This window comes from Danio aesculapii, chromosome 18, assembly GCF_903798145.1.
Source record: "Danio aesculapii chromosome 18, fDanAes4.1, whole genome shotgun sequence".
Classification (NCBI taxonomy): domain Eukaryota; kingdom Metazoa; phylum Chordata; class Actinopteri; order Cypriniformes; family Danionidae; genus Danio; species Danio aesculapii.
The window spans coordinates 33,407,510-33,420,640 of NC_079452.1; the positions used below are offsets into that span (position 1 = coordinate 33,407,510).

At 34.6% G+C, this 13,131-nt stretch overlaps 1 protein-coding gene across 1 annotated transcript in view; it reads left to right on the forward strand.

The window, feature by feature from the left end:
* Positions 1-1,317: 1,317 nt before the first annotated feature.
* LOC130245357 (cadherin-related family member 5) overlaps positions 1,318-13,131 on the forward strand; it is a 16,789-nt gene continuing 4,975 nt past the window's right edge. Inside the window, exons 1-13 of the mRNA XM_056478023.1 lie at positions 1,318-1,411; positions 3,809-4,020; positions 4,103-4,159; positions 4,231-4,323; positions 6,282-6,368; positions 6,457-6,567; positions 7,142-7,312; positions 8,810-8,900; positions 8,998-9,104; positions 10,418-10,618; positions 10,768-10,899; positions 10,982-11,060; positions 12,632-12,825. Coding sequence (XP_056333998.1) covers positions 1,318-1,411; positions 3,809-4,020; positions 4,103-4,159; positions 4,231-4,323; positions 6,282-6,368; positions 6,457-6,567; positions 7,142-7,312; positions 8,810-8,900; positions 8,998-9,104; positions 10,418-10,618; positions 10,768-10,899; positions 10,982-11,060; positions 12,632-12,825 — 1,629 coding nt within the window. The remainder of the gene's footprint in view (positions 1,412-3,808; positions 4,021-4,102; positions 4,160-4,230; positions 4,324-6,281; positions 6,369-6,456; positions 6,568-7,141; positions 7,313-8,809; positions 8,901-8,997; positions 9,105-10,417; positions 10,619-10,767; positions 10,900-10,981; positions 11,061-12,631; positions 12,826-13,131) is intronic.

Sequence of the window (13,131 nt, forward strand, 5' to 3'; positions counted from 1 at the left end):
ACGCAATTGCATTGATTTAACTTTAAGTTAAGCAATAAAGCAAAAGGTGGTGGAATAAGCATGAAAAGAAAGCTATAAATGACAATATTTCATGTTATCGCACCTGTATAAAACAAATATTAATATTTTACTCAAACACCTTCGTAAATCCAAAAAAAAAAATGAAGAATTTTTCATGTGGTCTACAGTTTTTTTCCCCATACACTGAAAAAAAATGTATGGGTAAGTGGTCGCAACTATTTATATGGGTTGAATTTAAACAAACAAATAAATTGTTTACAACCCTATGGAACAAAAAAAGTAGTAAATCCAGTAAAACTTTAATTTTATAACCACATCCTCATTACTTCTATTATATTAAATTATCCTACATATTAAAAATATTCAAGTTTGCTTTATTTCCCCATTGAAATATATTCTGGATGAATGAAGATTGTTTAGCACAGCTTGAGTGTGTAAGTAAGAGTGTGTTTGGGTGTTTGTTGGTATAAGGAGGCTTAACTGTCTGCCAGGAGCCTCTTTAGGAGATTTACAGCCCTTAAACAAAAGCAGGGCCTTCTGTCAAAGCCTCCTTTGGGTCGTACATTCACAGTTCATGTTACTCCATGTCGGAGTGCCTAAATATGAAAACAATGTCTGTGCTTATTTTGAGGGAAAATAAACAAGCTATACTCTGTAAAATATAACTGTTCATTAACAATTTCTGTATTTTGTCATTCACAGGTGTTTTCTGTTTATTTAGAGTTATGGATTGTATTATGGGATGTTGATTTCTTCTCAGTCGACTTCTGATGTTGACAATTTAACTCTGACTTTTATTGATATCTTAGTAGTTTGCATAATATAATGTATAAGAAATTATATATATATATATATATATATATATATATATATATATATATATATATATATATATATATATATATATATATATATATATATAATTAAGTCTGTAAAATAACAGAAAAAGCATTGGCAGTTTATTACAAAGATACTGAATTATAATTTAAAACCATATATCACTTCAAATTATTAAAAATGTCAATAAAAGTCACATTTTTAAACTTTTAAAGAACATTATTGGTTGGAGGAAAGATCAAGGCCATATAATGCAATTCAAAAGCATGAATAAATAAAGAAAATAAACATGAAAACTGTTATTTATATATATTTTTCACAGTGTACTGTAATGACGCAATATATAATGTCATCATAATGAATTTGAGCTTTCAGTAACATTGCAAGCTTTAATATGCAATAAATAAGATATTGAAATATCTTTAACATACTTGTGTTGTTTTCTCCTGGCAGTGAGAGATGGTTTTGAGGTTGATCTTCAGGAAACAGCCATTGTGGAGGATTTTAATATTCTGTCACCTTTATTCTGCCGTCAGCCGGAATTCTGTAATTGGTATAAACACACACACACACATGCACATACATACTTGCATATAGTTTACAATGACTCTCCATAGGAGCAATGCCATTTATACTGCAAAAAAAACGCTTACTATATGGCCTTACCATAGCCCTAAACACAACCCGGTGGCAATATTTAATTTTGAACGGCAAAAGAACCTGTTGAGGATGATTTTTAAGCATTTTGAATTACAAGGACACAAGAAATGTCGTAAACATCCTTAATCGAGTACAACTAGGTCATCATGCTCATGTCATTATATACTGCTCACACATGGAATTACATTGTTGTTTTAAGTACTCCCTTTATTTTTTGAAGCAGTACACAATTTTGTTTCCCCGTGAACCACATAAATAAATCACACAGACATTGAGTTTCCATGTTTTCTGGAAATTTTTCACAGAAATATTATTTTTTGCTACAGTATCACATTTTCAAAGGCACTGTTTAAGTTTAATGATCTGGTTTCCTCAGATGGACCAAAAATATCAGTGTAAGGTAAAAATAAAATTAGATATTACTATTATTCACTGTAAAAAAATGATGCGTTCCACACAATTACTTCAGTTTGTCCCAATGCAAATCGATTAAGTAAACTTACAAATTTAAGTGGATTGAACATAAAACAATAAAGTTGTGCCCAAAAAAAACACAAAAGAATTGCGTCAATTCAACCCATTTTAAATAAGTAGATGGAACAAGCAGCAAAAGTACATTTTTAAGTGTTGTGTGGACAAACCTTCCATGTATGTAAACAGGGGCAGACTGGCCATAGGGACATTGTTCCCCGTTCAAATAAGTATTGAACACATTACAGTTTTTCCTCAGAAAACTTATTTCTAAAGGTGTCGTTGACTAGAAATGTTCACCAAATGTAGGTAACAACCAAAGAAATCCATATATGCAAAGAAAGCAAATCTAATTAGTTTACAAATGAAGTTATGTGTAATGAAATAAAATGATGCAGCGAAAAAGTATTGAACACACGAAGAAAGAGAGGCGTAGAAAAGGCAGTGAAAGCTCGGACAGTAGCTGAAATGTCTCAGCAGTTCTTCAGCAAGCTCCTGCCCTTCTTCAATGTAAATGAATAATAGCTGCTTCAGTCCAACATCTACATTAGCAGGATGATGAAGAAGAAACCAGAGTGGACATTTCAACAAAATCAATGATCCAAAACACAGCCAAGGAAACTCTCTAATGCTTTCAGAGAAAGAAAATCAAGCTGTAGAATGGCCCAGCCAATCACCTGACTCGAATCCAATATAAAATACAAATTAAAGATCAGATGTGATAGAGGAGACCCACAGAACTAACAAGATTTTTACACCTGAGCAATGCATGTTCACTGTGCATGACTTCATTCTCCATATGAGAGGCGTTTGTAAGCGGCCATCACAAAAATGCCTTTTATATAAAGTATTAAATACATTTCAGTAGTTCAGGACTTTCTCCTTGTGTCAAATCATTGTTATTACACATAACAAATTTTTCAGATTTGTTTGTTTTGTTTTATTTTTATGTTTCTATTGTTTGGGGTTTTACACAAAACTGGTTCAATTCCATGTCATCAGCTCCTTTAGAAATATTATTCCCAGGAAAATACATGACAATATGTTCAATACTTATTTTCCCCACTGTATTTACTTTATAACTGCAAGTTAAATACATTTATATACCGCCAGCCCTTTGCACAACTCCTTAACTTTTCTTTCAATTCAATTCAATTCACCTTTATTTGTATAGCGCTTCTACAATGTAGATTGTGTCAAAGCAGTTTCACATAAAAGGTCATAGTAAATTGGAACAGTGTAGTTCAGTTTGTAGTGTTCAAGTTCAGTTCCGTTTAGCTCAGTTCATTGTGGTTTAATAATCACTACTGAGAGTCCAAACACTGAAGAGCAAATCTAACGATGCGCAGCTCTACAGATCCCGAAACATGCAAGCCAGTGGCGACAGAGGAGAGGGGAAAAAACTTCACTAATGGCGAAAGTGAAGAAAAAAAAACCTTGAGAGAAACCAGACTCAGTTGGGCACGACCATTTTAATTTCTCCGCTGGCCAAACGTCTTGTGCAGAGCTGCAGTCTCAGCGACGGAGGCTGGAAGCTGGCCTCAGCGGAGACTCGTTTTCTGAATTTGACTGTAATGTAATAACGTGCACCTTTTTTGAAGCTGCTTTTGCATGATAATTATTGTGAAAAAAGCGCTGTACAATTAAACTTGAAATGAATAAAAGAACATTTATTTTAAAATATATCTTTTTAAATATAATAACAGTCCAAAACGACACCGTTATAATTCACTTAAACAATTTATGAAAATCAATCAATTTTATATTGAAGAAAATGCTCTAATAAATACATGGAAATGCTGTTTAAATGTCTTTTCAGCAGCCAGTGAATGTGATGGTGGTCATGACGTGTTTGCCAAAGTCAAAGAGAACAGCCTGATGGGAACATTTATTGCCAACCTCAGCTTTACAGCAGATCCATCAGCCAATCGCATACACTTAAGGCTTTCTGGAAAAGATGCTGGGTGGTTTTATTTGGAGGGGAAAAACATCAGACTGAATTCAACATCAACAAGGATTATTGACAGAGAGGTAACTATATCTCATACTAACATACTGTCATCTTCTGCCTTGATATTGAATAAGTTATTAAAATCATCTGTGGAAATTACAGACACACGGCTCAGTTTTAAAGGCAACTGTAAGGTGTTATGAACATAAAGTGCTACAGGTATGTTTAATTATCTGTAAGATTTCTCTATACAATTTGCATTTGTCAACTAAAAGTAATGTTGTTGTCAGGCTGAACATAGAATCATGGTGGAGGTTCTGAATGAAAATGACAACAAACCTGAGTTCCTACAAAGCTCCACACAACCAGTGCAGCTCAGCGAGGTAAAACACAAACAAAACACACAACAACATAGATTTTCTTCAATTTTCTTGGCATACACACTTAGAAATAAAGGTACAAAATCTGTCATTGAAGCGGTACCTTTTCAAAAAGTACACTTTTGTACCATACAGGTAAACATTAGTACCTTTAGGGTCCACTTTCATACTTTTAAGATTTACTTTTTTACCTTTAAGATTCACCTTTAAAGTACTATGAGGTACACATTTGCATAGATATATGCACTAGATATCGTATACGGACCCCGAGCATGTGTCAATCCCGCCGCCACATTTGTACAGTTCTCCCAGCACAAATGTAATTCAACCGCACTAGTCAAGACTAAAGCCAATCTGAAGATGCTGGACTTTAGCACTGTGTACAGGTATAGTAACGAGCAAACAAAGCATAACATTTCATAGGTATGATGTTTATTCAAATTTTTTATTCTTTTCGGCTAAGTGAGTAGCAGCTAGTTTTTGAATATAAGGGTGGCTGATAACATAACATTGCCTGTGCCTCAATGTGCATCCACCCTAAATTATTGAATATTACAAATGTTATATACCATTTAGATCAGAAAGGTGGATAAGCACATTGAGATGCAGGGATATTGACATACGAGTCGTTCATAACGGAGATTCATTCACAAACGAATCGCTCCCTCCGTTAGCATGAAAAGTGAAAGCAGGAGAGGGGGTGTGATTCAGGACATGGATTAGATCAAATTTAACAGGGAGGGAGGATAATACATTTACATGCACACAAACACGCGCTCTTTGCCAACAATGCCCTTGCGTTCACTTATCCATCAATGTAGAAAAGTGATGTCAAATTATAATAAAAAAAATAATTGCATACTGACCAAAAACTCCTGATCATAGATATATGTATATATGTGTATATATCTATGGTTCTGGATGGCCAGTCCTCCACTGCACCTTGATCCCGCATTCATTACAAAGGAGCGCTACCCTGTACTAAAATGGCGGCTCTATTGATGCCTTATTTCCAATAGACAACAACAGCGTAAACAACATCTAATGTATATATCTATGACACATTTTTACTTTTAGCTATTAATATGTACCTTTATAAACCTGTTAGGAACAAAAATTATCCTTTTGAAAAGGTACCGCTCCAGTGACAGATTTTGTACCTTTATTTCTGAGAGTGATATGCTATTGTTCAATATACAGTCATGGTCAAAAGTATTGGCACCGCAGATGAATATTAGCAAAGAGGGCTGTGAAAATAAATTAGCACATGTTTGATATCTTTTGTTCAAATAAATTCACAAAAATCAAACCTTCCAGTGAAATAAAAATATAGAAATATTTGGAGTGTGTCTACTGTCCCTTCAAGAATGACCTAATTTTTAACCATTACAATTTGGTCAAATTAATAACCTAACGTTTTTGGGAGTGTTTTTGACCATGACTAAATATGCAGTTAAAGTTTAAAAGCAAGGAGATTTTCACAGTATTTCCTATAATATTTTTTTCTTCTGGACAAAAAGTCTTATTTGTTTTATTTCGGCTAGAATAAAAGCAGTTTTTAATTTTTTAAAGCCATTTTAAGGTCAATATTATTAGCCTCCTTAAGCTTTTTTTTTTATTGTCTACAGAACAAACCATCGTTATACAACGAGTTGCTTAACCTAGTTAAGTCTTTAAATGTCAAATTAAGCTGAATACTAGCATCTTGAAAAATATCTAGTAAAATATTATGTACTGTCATCATGGCAAAGATAAAAGAAATCAGTCATTAGAAATGAATTGATTATTAATAGTTTTTAAAACTATTATGTTTATAAATGTGTTGAAAAAAGTCTTCTGTCCGTTAAACAAAAATTGGGGTGCTAATAATTCTGGAGAGCTAATAATTCTGACTTCAACTGTATATACTTTCTATTGCTAAGAGTGTCTCATCTTCTTCTGCTTTGTGTGTGTGTGTTTAGTTGACAGCAGTGAACTCTGTAGTGTTTACAGTCCAGGCCACAGATGCTGATGGAGACACACTCACATACATCATTGAAGAATCATCAGTAGGTGAACCAAACAAACATCCTGCTAGTCCTATACTTCTGCCTCAAAAAGTCTACTTGATAATCACATCTGTTTGTCTATTTCCAGCCTGACGCCAGGTATTTTCGAGTGGACTTGCCCAACAGCGGCAAAGTGATTCTGAACAAGTCACTGGACTATGAGATCAAAACGCAGCTCCGACTGACGCTTTATGCAGTGGTAAAACATATACAGTTGAAGTCAGAATTATCAGCCCTCCTTAATTATGAACCCCTCATATATTTCTGTTTATTGCAGAAAAGATTTAAACATATTTCGAAAGATAATAGTTTTAATAATTAATTTCTAATAACTGATTTATTTTATCTTTGCCATGATGACAGTAAATAATATTTTACTAGATGTTTTTCAAGACACTTCTGTACAGCTTTAAGTGACATTTAAAGGCCTAACTAGGTTAATTAGGTTAATTAGGCAGGATCGGGTAATTAGGCAAGTTATTGTATAACGATGGTTTGTTCTGTAGACAATCGACAAAAAATATTGCTTAAGGGGGCTAATAATATTGACCTTAAAACTGCTTTTATTCTAGCCGAAATTAAACAAATCCAGAAGAAAAAATATTATAGGAAATGCTGTGGAACATTTCTTGCTCTGTTAAACATAATTTGGGAAATATTCCCAGAAAAATCACAGGAGGGCTGATAATTTTGACTTCAACTGTACATATAATAATAATAATTTGGCACTGATGATAAAGAATTGTTTTTAACTCAAATATTGATGCGTTTAGGAGACCAACACTAAAGAGCACTACAACACAACAGCAACGGTCATCATCAATGTGACAGATGGAGACGACCAGTACCCACAATTCCAGCCTTGCACTCTTCTCTCGGCCAATCACAGCAAGCGCATTTGTGCCAACCCACTGTACACTGCCAACATCACAGAGAACGAGCAGGTAGACCTGCAAATATTTGTGCAGAATTTTATGTAAATAATCATCATAAATCAATAAAAGACTGAAGAAACAAGCAGCTGGATGTACATTACCCTGCTTATAACAAACAAAACTAAACACCAAAAAAGAAACAATTAGGCATTCAACATTGATTGGAGGTGTAATCATTTACTAGCTCTTTAATTAAAATCAATGCTTGCAGAAAGAAAAATTTATCTTAAGGGATAATTAAAATTAATTAAAAATAATAATTTACTCACTATTTACTCGCCCTTAAGCGGTTCCAAACCTTCATGAGTTTTTTTTTCTGTTGAACACAAAAGAAGAAAAACTGAAAACCCATTGATTTCCATAGTAAAACAAATACTATAGAAGTCAATGGTTACAGGTTTGCAACATTTTTCAAAGTATCTCCCTTCCAGCTGCAACCCATTACTGGGAAACATCCATACACACTCATTCACACACATACACTTAAGACAATTTAGCCTACCCAATTCACCTATAGCACGTCTTTGGACTGTGGGGGAAACCAGAGCACCCAGAACGAACCCGGGGAGAACATGCAAACTCCACACAGAAACGCCAACTGTCCCAGCTGAGGCTCGAACCAGCAACCTTCTTGCTGTGAGGCGATTGTGCTACCCACTGCGCCACTGTGACACCCCCTACTTATTATTGTTATATTATTAATCAGTCTTAAGATTCCAATAGACAGATAAACCTAAATATATAGTGTATATACATATACTATATGCTATATTTGATCAAGATGATTAAGATTTCCAGATAAGCCGGTCTTATTAGTTTCATTTGTTGTTATTAGAGAATACCTTATCTTGAAATGTTATGATTGATCAATCGGAATCAAGTATTCCAGACAGAGAGCTGTGTAATAAATAATATATAAATATTGTTTATAGAACATATATACACACAAAATCCTGGCTTGGGCAAGAAATTCATCTTTTAAATGAAAAAAAAAAATACTATATATGTCACATGACAGGATCAGTTTACATACTTTCTGCTTGTACATCTAGTAGACGAAACAAATGGAAATCTTTGAATGGTCACAATTGTTCAACTGTTAACAATTGAACTGCGATGCAATTTAAGATGTTACTGTGTGCATGTTTACCACTCACTGTCAGTTAAGTCACAGTCACTGTTTTGACCAAGATAATATCAAAGGAGCTGTGAAGTTGGGGAAGGGTTAAGGAGTACAATGCATAATCTCAAATAGCAAAAAAAAATTGGGATTAAACAGATTGAGAATGATTTGAAAAACATACTCAACTGACTGAGAAAAAAATCTTATCAATCTAAATGATAGTTGTTCTGCTGTTAGAAACTTATGTAAACTTACAATTATTTGTAGGATTTGTTAGGATGGATGTAGGTTTATAGGATCTGTTTATTGTCACTTTTAACCAGTTTAATGCATTAATGCATAAAAGCCTTACTTACCCACAGAAGTTTTATTTCACCACATAGGACATCGTCTTGGATTTCTTTCCGGGACCAATTCAAGCTGTGGATGGGGATGAGGGTCTCCGAACGCCAATAAAATACACCATCCTGTCAGGTGGCTATCCTCTACTAATGATCCTCATGTAAACTCCTGAAAAAAATAACAGTCATAATGTGTATATATCTGTGTGTGTGTGTATGTTGTAACACAGGGGCAGACAATGGCAGATTTGTAATTGACAGTAGTTCTGGAGAGGTGAGGTTAACCAGATGTGTGAAGAACAGGCTGCTGATCCCGACACTGAGACTACGTGTTATGGTGTGTCAAAGAAAAAGAAAGTGGAAAAACAAAATGCAAAACAAACCTAATAATAATAATATATAATATAACTTTTTAGATGTTATAAAACAAGAATAACAACAAGAAAATATTTAAATACATTTAATAAAAAATAATAAAACATTTATAATAGTACATACAAGTACTGTGCAAAAGTCCTAAGCACTATACCAGCTTTGTTAGCATAATACTTTTGCACAATATATAATCAATCAGTCTCTTTATTAAAAACAAACAGAAAATACAGGAAATGTGTACAAAAAAACAACAACAACAGCACAACATTTCCTCTTTAAGCTAAAGTCTGTTTAATGTGGCGTCCCCCGGCACCAAGCACAGCTTGAACTGTTTTGTTCTAAATGTCCTGACATTTTCTGAAATAATGTGCTGTATATATATGTATGTATGTATGTATATATGTATGCATGCATGTATGTATGTGTATGTTTGTGTGTGAGTGTATATATATATATATATATATATATATATATATATATATATATATATATATATATATATATATATATATATATATATATATACACACATACATACATACATATATACACACACAGTATCAGGCTTCTTTTAGCACTTTCCAGGGCTCTTCTTTAGGTTTAGAGTCTCATATCTTTCTTTTTCTGTCCAGGTGATCTCATATAATATTCAGGTGTGGACCCTGTGGAGGCCATTTCATGACCATCTGTGTGTCATCAGCTGTTTTCTTTCTCCAAATAGGATTTCACTGCAGTTAGCGGATCATTATCATGCTGAAAATTAAGACTATTACCACTGAAGTCCTTTCCAGTAGGAATGGCATAATGGATTAAAACCTATCTGTACTTTTCTACATTCACAATTCCATCAATTTAGACCATATGTGCTAACAACACTGGTAAAAATTCAGCTCAAACCGGGACAAACAGCCTCTCTCCAACATTGCCTTTCACAAGTCTTAAACAATAAAACCAAGATAATTCAAACTCTAAACTAACTCCTATCCTAGCAAACCATACATCAACTGAAAGATCATTTGTTCATTCTGTATAGATCTCAATTTTAAATAAACTTACAAGGAAATGTACACTTATGAGTGGTTTATTGTAAAGGGTATAAATATATCACATATATATCACATATCACATATATCCATTATACCATCAGTAAAACAACAGATTTAATGTTGGCCTAAAACTTTTGCACAGTACCGTTTATATAGATTTTTTTAATAATAATAAAAAAGTATGGTTTTCTTTATTACATTTAGAAAGCATTGTGATGTTTCTGCTCAGGCAGCTCAGACGGATGACCCTCTGAAGTACGCAGTTGCCACAGTTCTGGTAAGGGTTCTTGCAGAAAACAAGTTTCCACCACAATTCAGCCGTTCAGCATATCGTGGCTTCGTCAGCAAGAGCACAAGTCCGGCTTCACTCGTCATGACGTACGCCAACAAATTACTCATCCTAGAGGCTACAGATCAAGACTTTACCAACGTACGTTCCTGCAAAACCACACACACACACTGACAACATCCAGTTTCAACACCACAAAGCCACTGTTTTGACACTCGTTGCATCAAATAAAGATTTATGTTCCAGTTTAAGCCTAAGAAATAGAGTTTGTTTATGTTTGTGGGTTAAAGGGCTTCAATCCCAGACTGCAGTATTCTCTAAACTCCCAAATCAACAGCTCTCGGCTCTTTTACATTACACAAGAAGCTCTGCTCATCGCTAAAACCAGCCAGCTGCACCCCGGACACAAATACTTCCTAGAGGTATGGCACCAACACCATTCATAAGCAATGTGGTAATAATAATTTTTACTACAATTGCATATTTTTGACAACTGTGTTGCAGGTTCTGGCCACTGACCTGGAATCAGGAGATAGTGTTAAAGCTACATTGCATGTGGAAGTTCTTCAAAGAGGCCAATCAGGTATAACAAAATCTTTTAAGTGGGAATAAAAAATTGTGTTGTTTGTTCAGATGAGCTGAATCAACACAATTCTTGAGATTTTTTGGGACAACTTAATTCCTTTATGTTCAATACACTCAAATTTGTAAAAATGAAAATTAACTTGATTCCTTCATGTCGTCCTAACACAAATCGATTGTGTGGAACATGGTCTAACAGGGTTGCGCTTATTCTCTTAATGAGTTATGGGTGTGTTTTGAGCATAACATGTATTAAACCAATCAGAGTCTCATCTCCCATTCCCTTTAAGAGTCAGTTGCGTCACGCCGTGACACATTTGCTATTTACTTGGCGGACTTTGTAAGTGGCAAAACTGAACGCTTTACTAGTGAGAAAACAAAACATCTGCAGCGCAAGGATAAAGAACGAGCCTCCTCCTTTCAGCCTCTTTACTTTTACACCTTTACTTTTGTGGAGTAAGGAAATAGTGGAAACTCACTCCACTGAAGACATCCATTAGCCTACATATTTAATTTCATTTGTTAAGCTCAAAGATTTGAAAATCTTCTAAATTCAGTTTTAATTTCCAGCAAACTTTACAAAATTTTGTAACATTTTAATCCATTTTTTTTCAGATGTAAAGATATTTGTGTATTGCTGTACATCCTGTGTGTATTAAGTAATGTGTACGCATTTGGACTCGCATAGGCGCATAACTAACGCGCTCTGCGCTGGACTTTAGACCAGCTTTTTATTGGTCAATGGTGCAGTCTATTTCAGTTCCTAAAAAATAGCAACGCGCCAACAATGTGGCTTAACACATTTCCTTTATAGACTGGCACACTTATGAGTCCACAAACTGGGGCAAATGGATTTTCTATTTAAACAATGTGGGGTAAAACATGAAAATTAGTGTTGCGCTGGTCTGAAAATAGCAAGAAATCACGCCATACATGTCCTGCGCCTTATTGCACCAGGTGTATGATAGAGCCCTAAGACTAAATGTTTAAAAGTTTCAAGACCCCATTGGCCTTATTCTTTCAATTCAATTCAATTGTAAGCTGCAGAAGTTTCTGATAAATGACTAAATGTAAAAGTAAGAGCACCTTATTGACCTCCATTGATTTGTATCCATGAAAAACAGCTCATCAAGATGGTTGATGTTGCAAACTGGTATTTTCTCCATTATATTATTTCAATGTAATGTCGTAAAATGTTCGTAGAGCAGGTGGTTTGATTGTTTACTGCAGTTCCTAGTCATTTCCCCATAGACAAATGAATCAGAGGTCATAAAACAAATCCCAGAAAAGAGTTTACTTCCACATTGCTGAACAAATCCGATCAAATAATTTGTGGAAGCCATAAATGTGATCAGTTAGAATATATATAGCATAGCAAGTCAGAACAGTTCACAAGTTTGACCCAAATTTGGAGGACATAGTTTGAAAGCTCTAGGAGGAGATGCATTTTAAAATTTGTCTTTGAAAGAATCAAATTTACTAGTCGATCAAAACGTTGTTTTCTCAAGTCATTATAATAAACAATGTTTGTCACATAATGTAATAAATAATAAACAGCAAATGCATTGTAAGTCCCACAGGGCCCACTGGGGGTGGGGCATCCATACAGCCGCGAGACCGTAGGCAGAGCAGAGGGCGTGGCAGGGGTGTGTCTGATCCTGCTGGCTGTTACCTTATTCACTGTGGTGCGGTGCATCCGGATGAGCAGAGAGAAGCGGGATCACGTCATACGCAACACTGTGGCAGACAGCACACACCCTAATGTGGTAAGACAAAATACATGCATGCAACTTGAAAAAGACAATTCTCAGTTTCTATGAGATTTTAGGCACAGGTTTGAGTGAAATGCTCACATTTGGTTTATTCTATAAAGATCTTATTTGAGAATGTCATTTAGAGTTCGCATTTTTGTAGAAAATGACAACTGTTTTAATTATTAACTGTGAAAATGTGGGTCATTTTACTAAATGTTGATTTCTTAACTCTTCTCAAGAATGTCCTAAAGCAATGATAATACTGTCGTCTATAATGTCTGAGAAAATCTTTTCTGTTATTTTGAGTAATTTCATGCA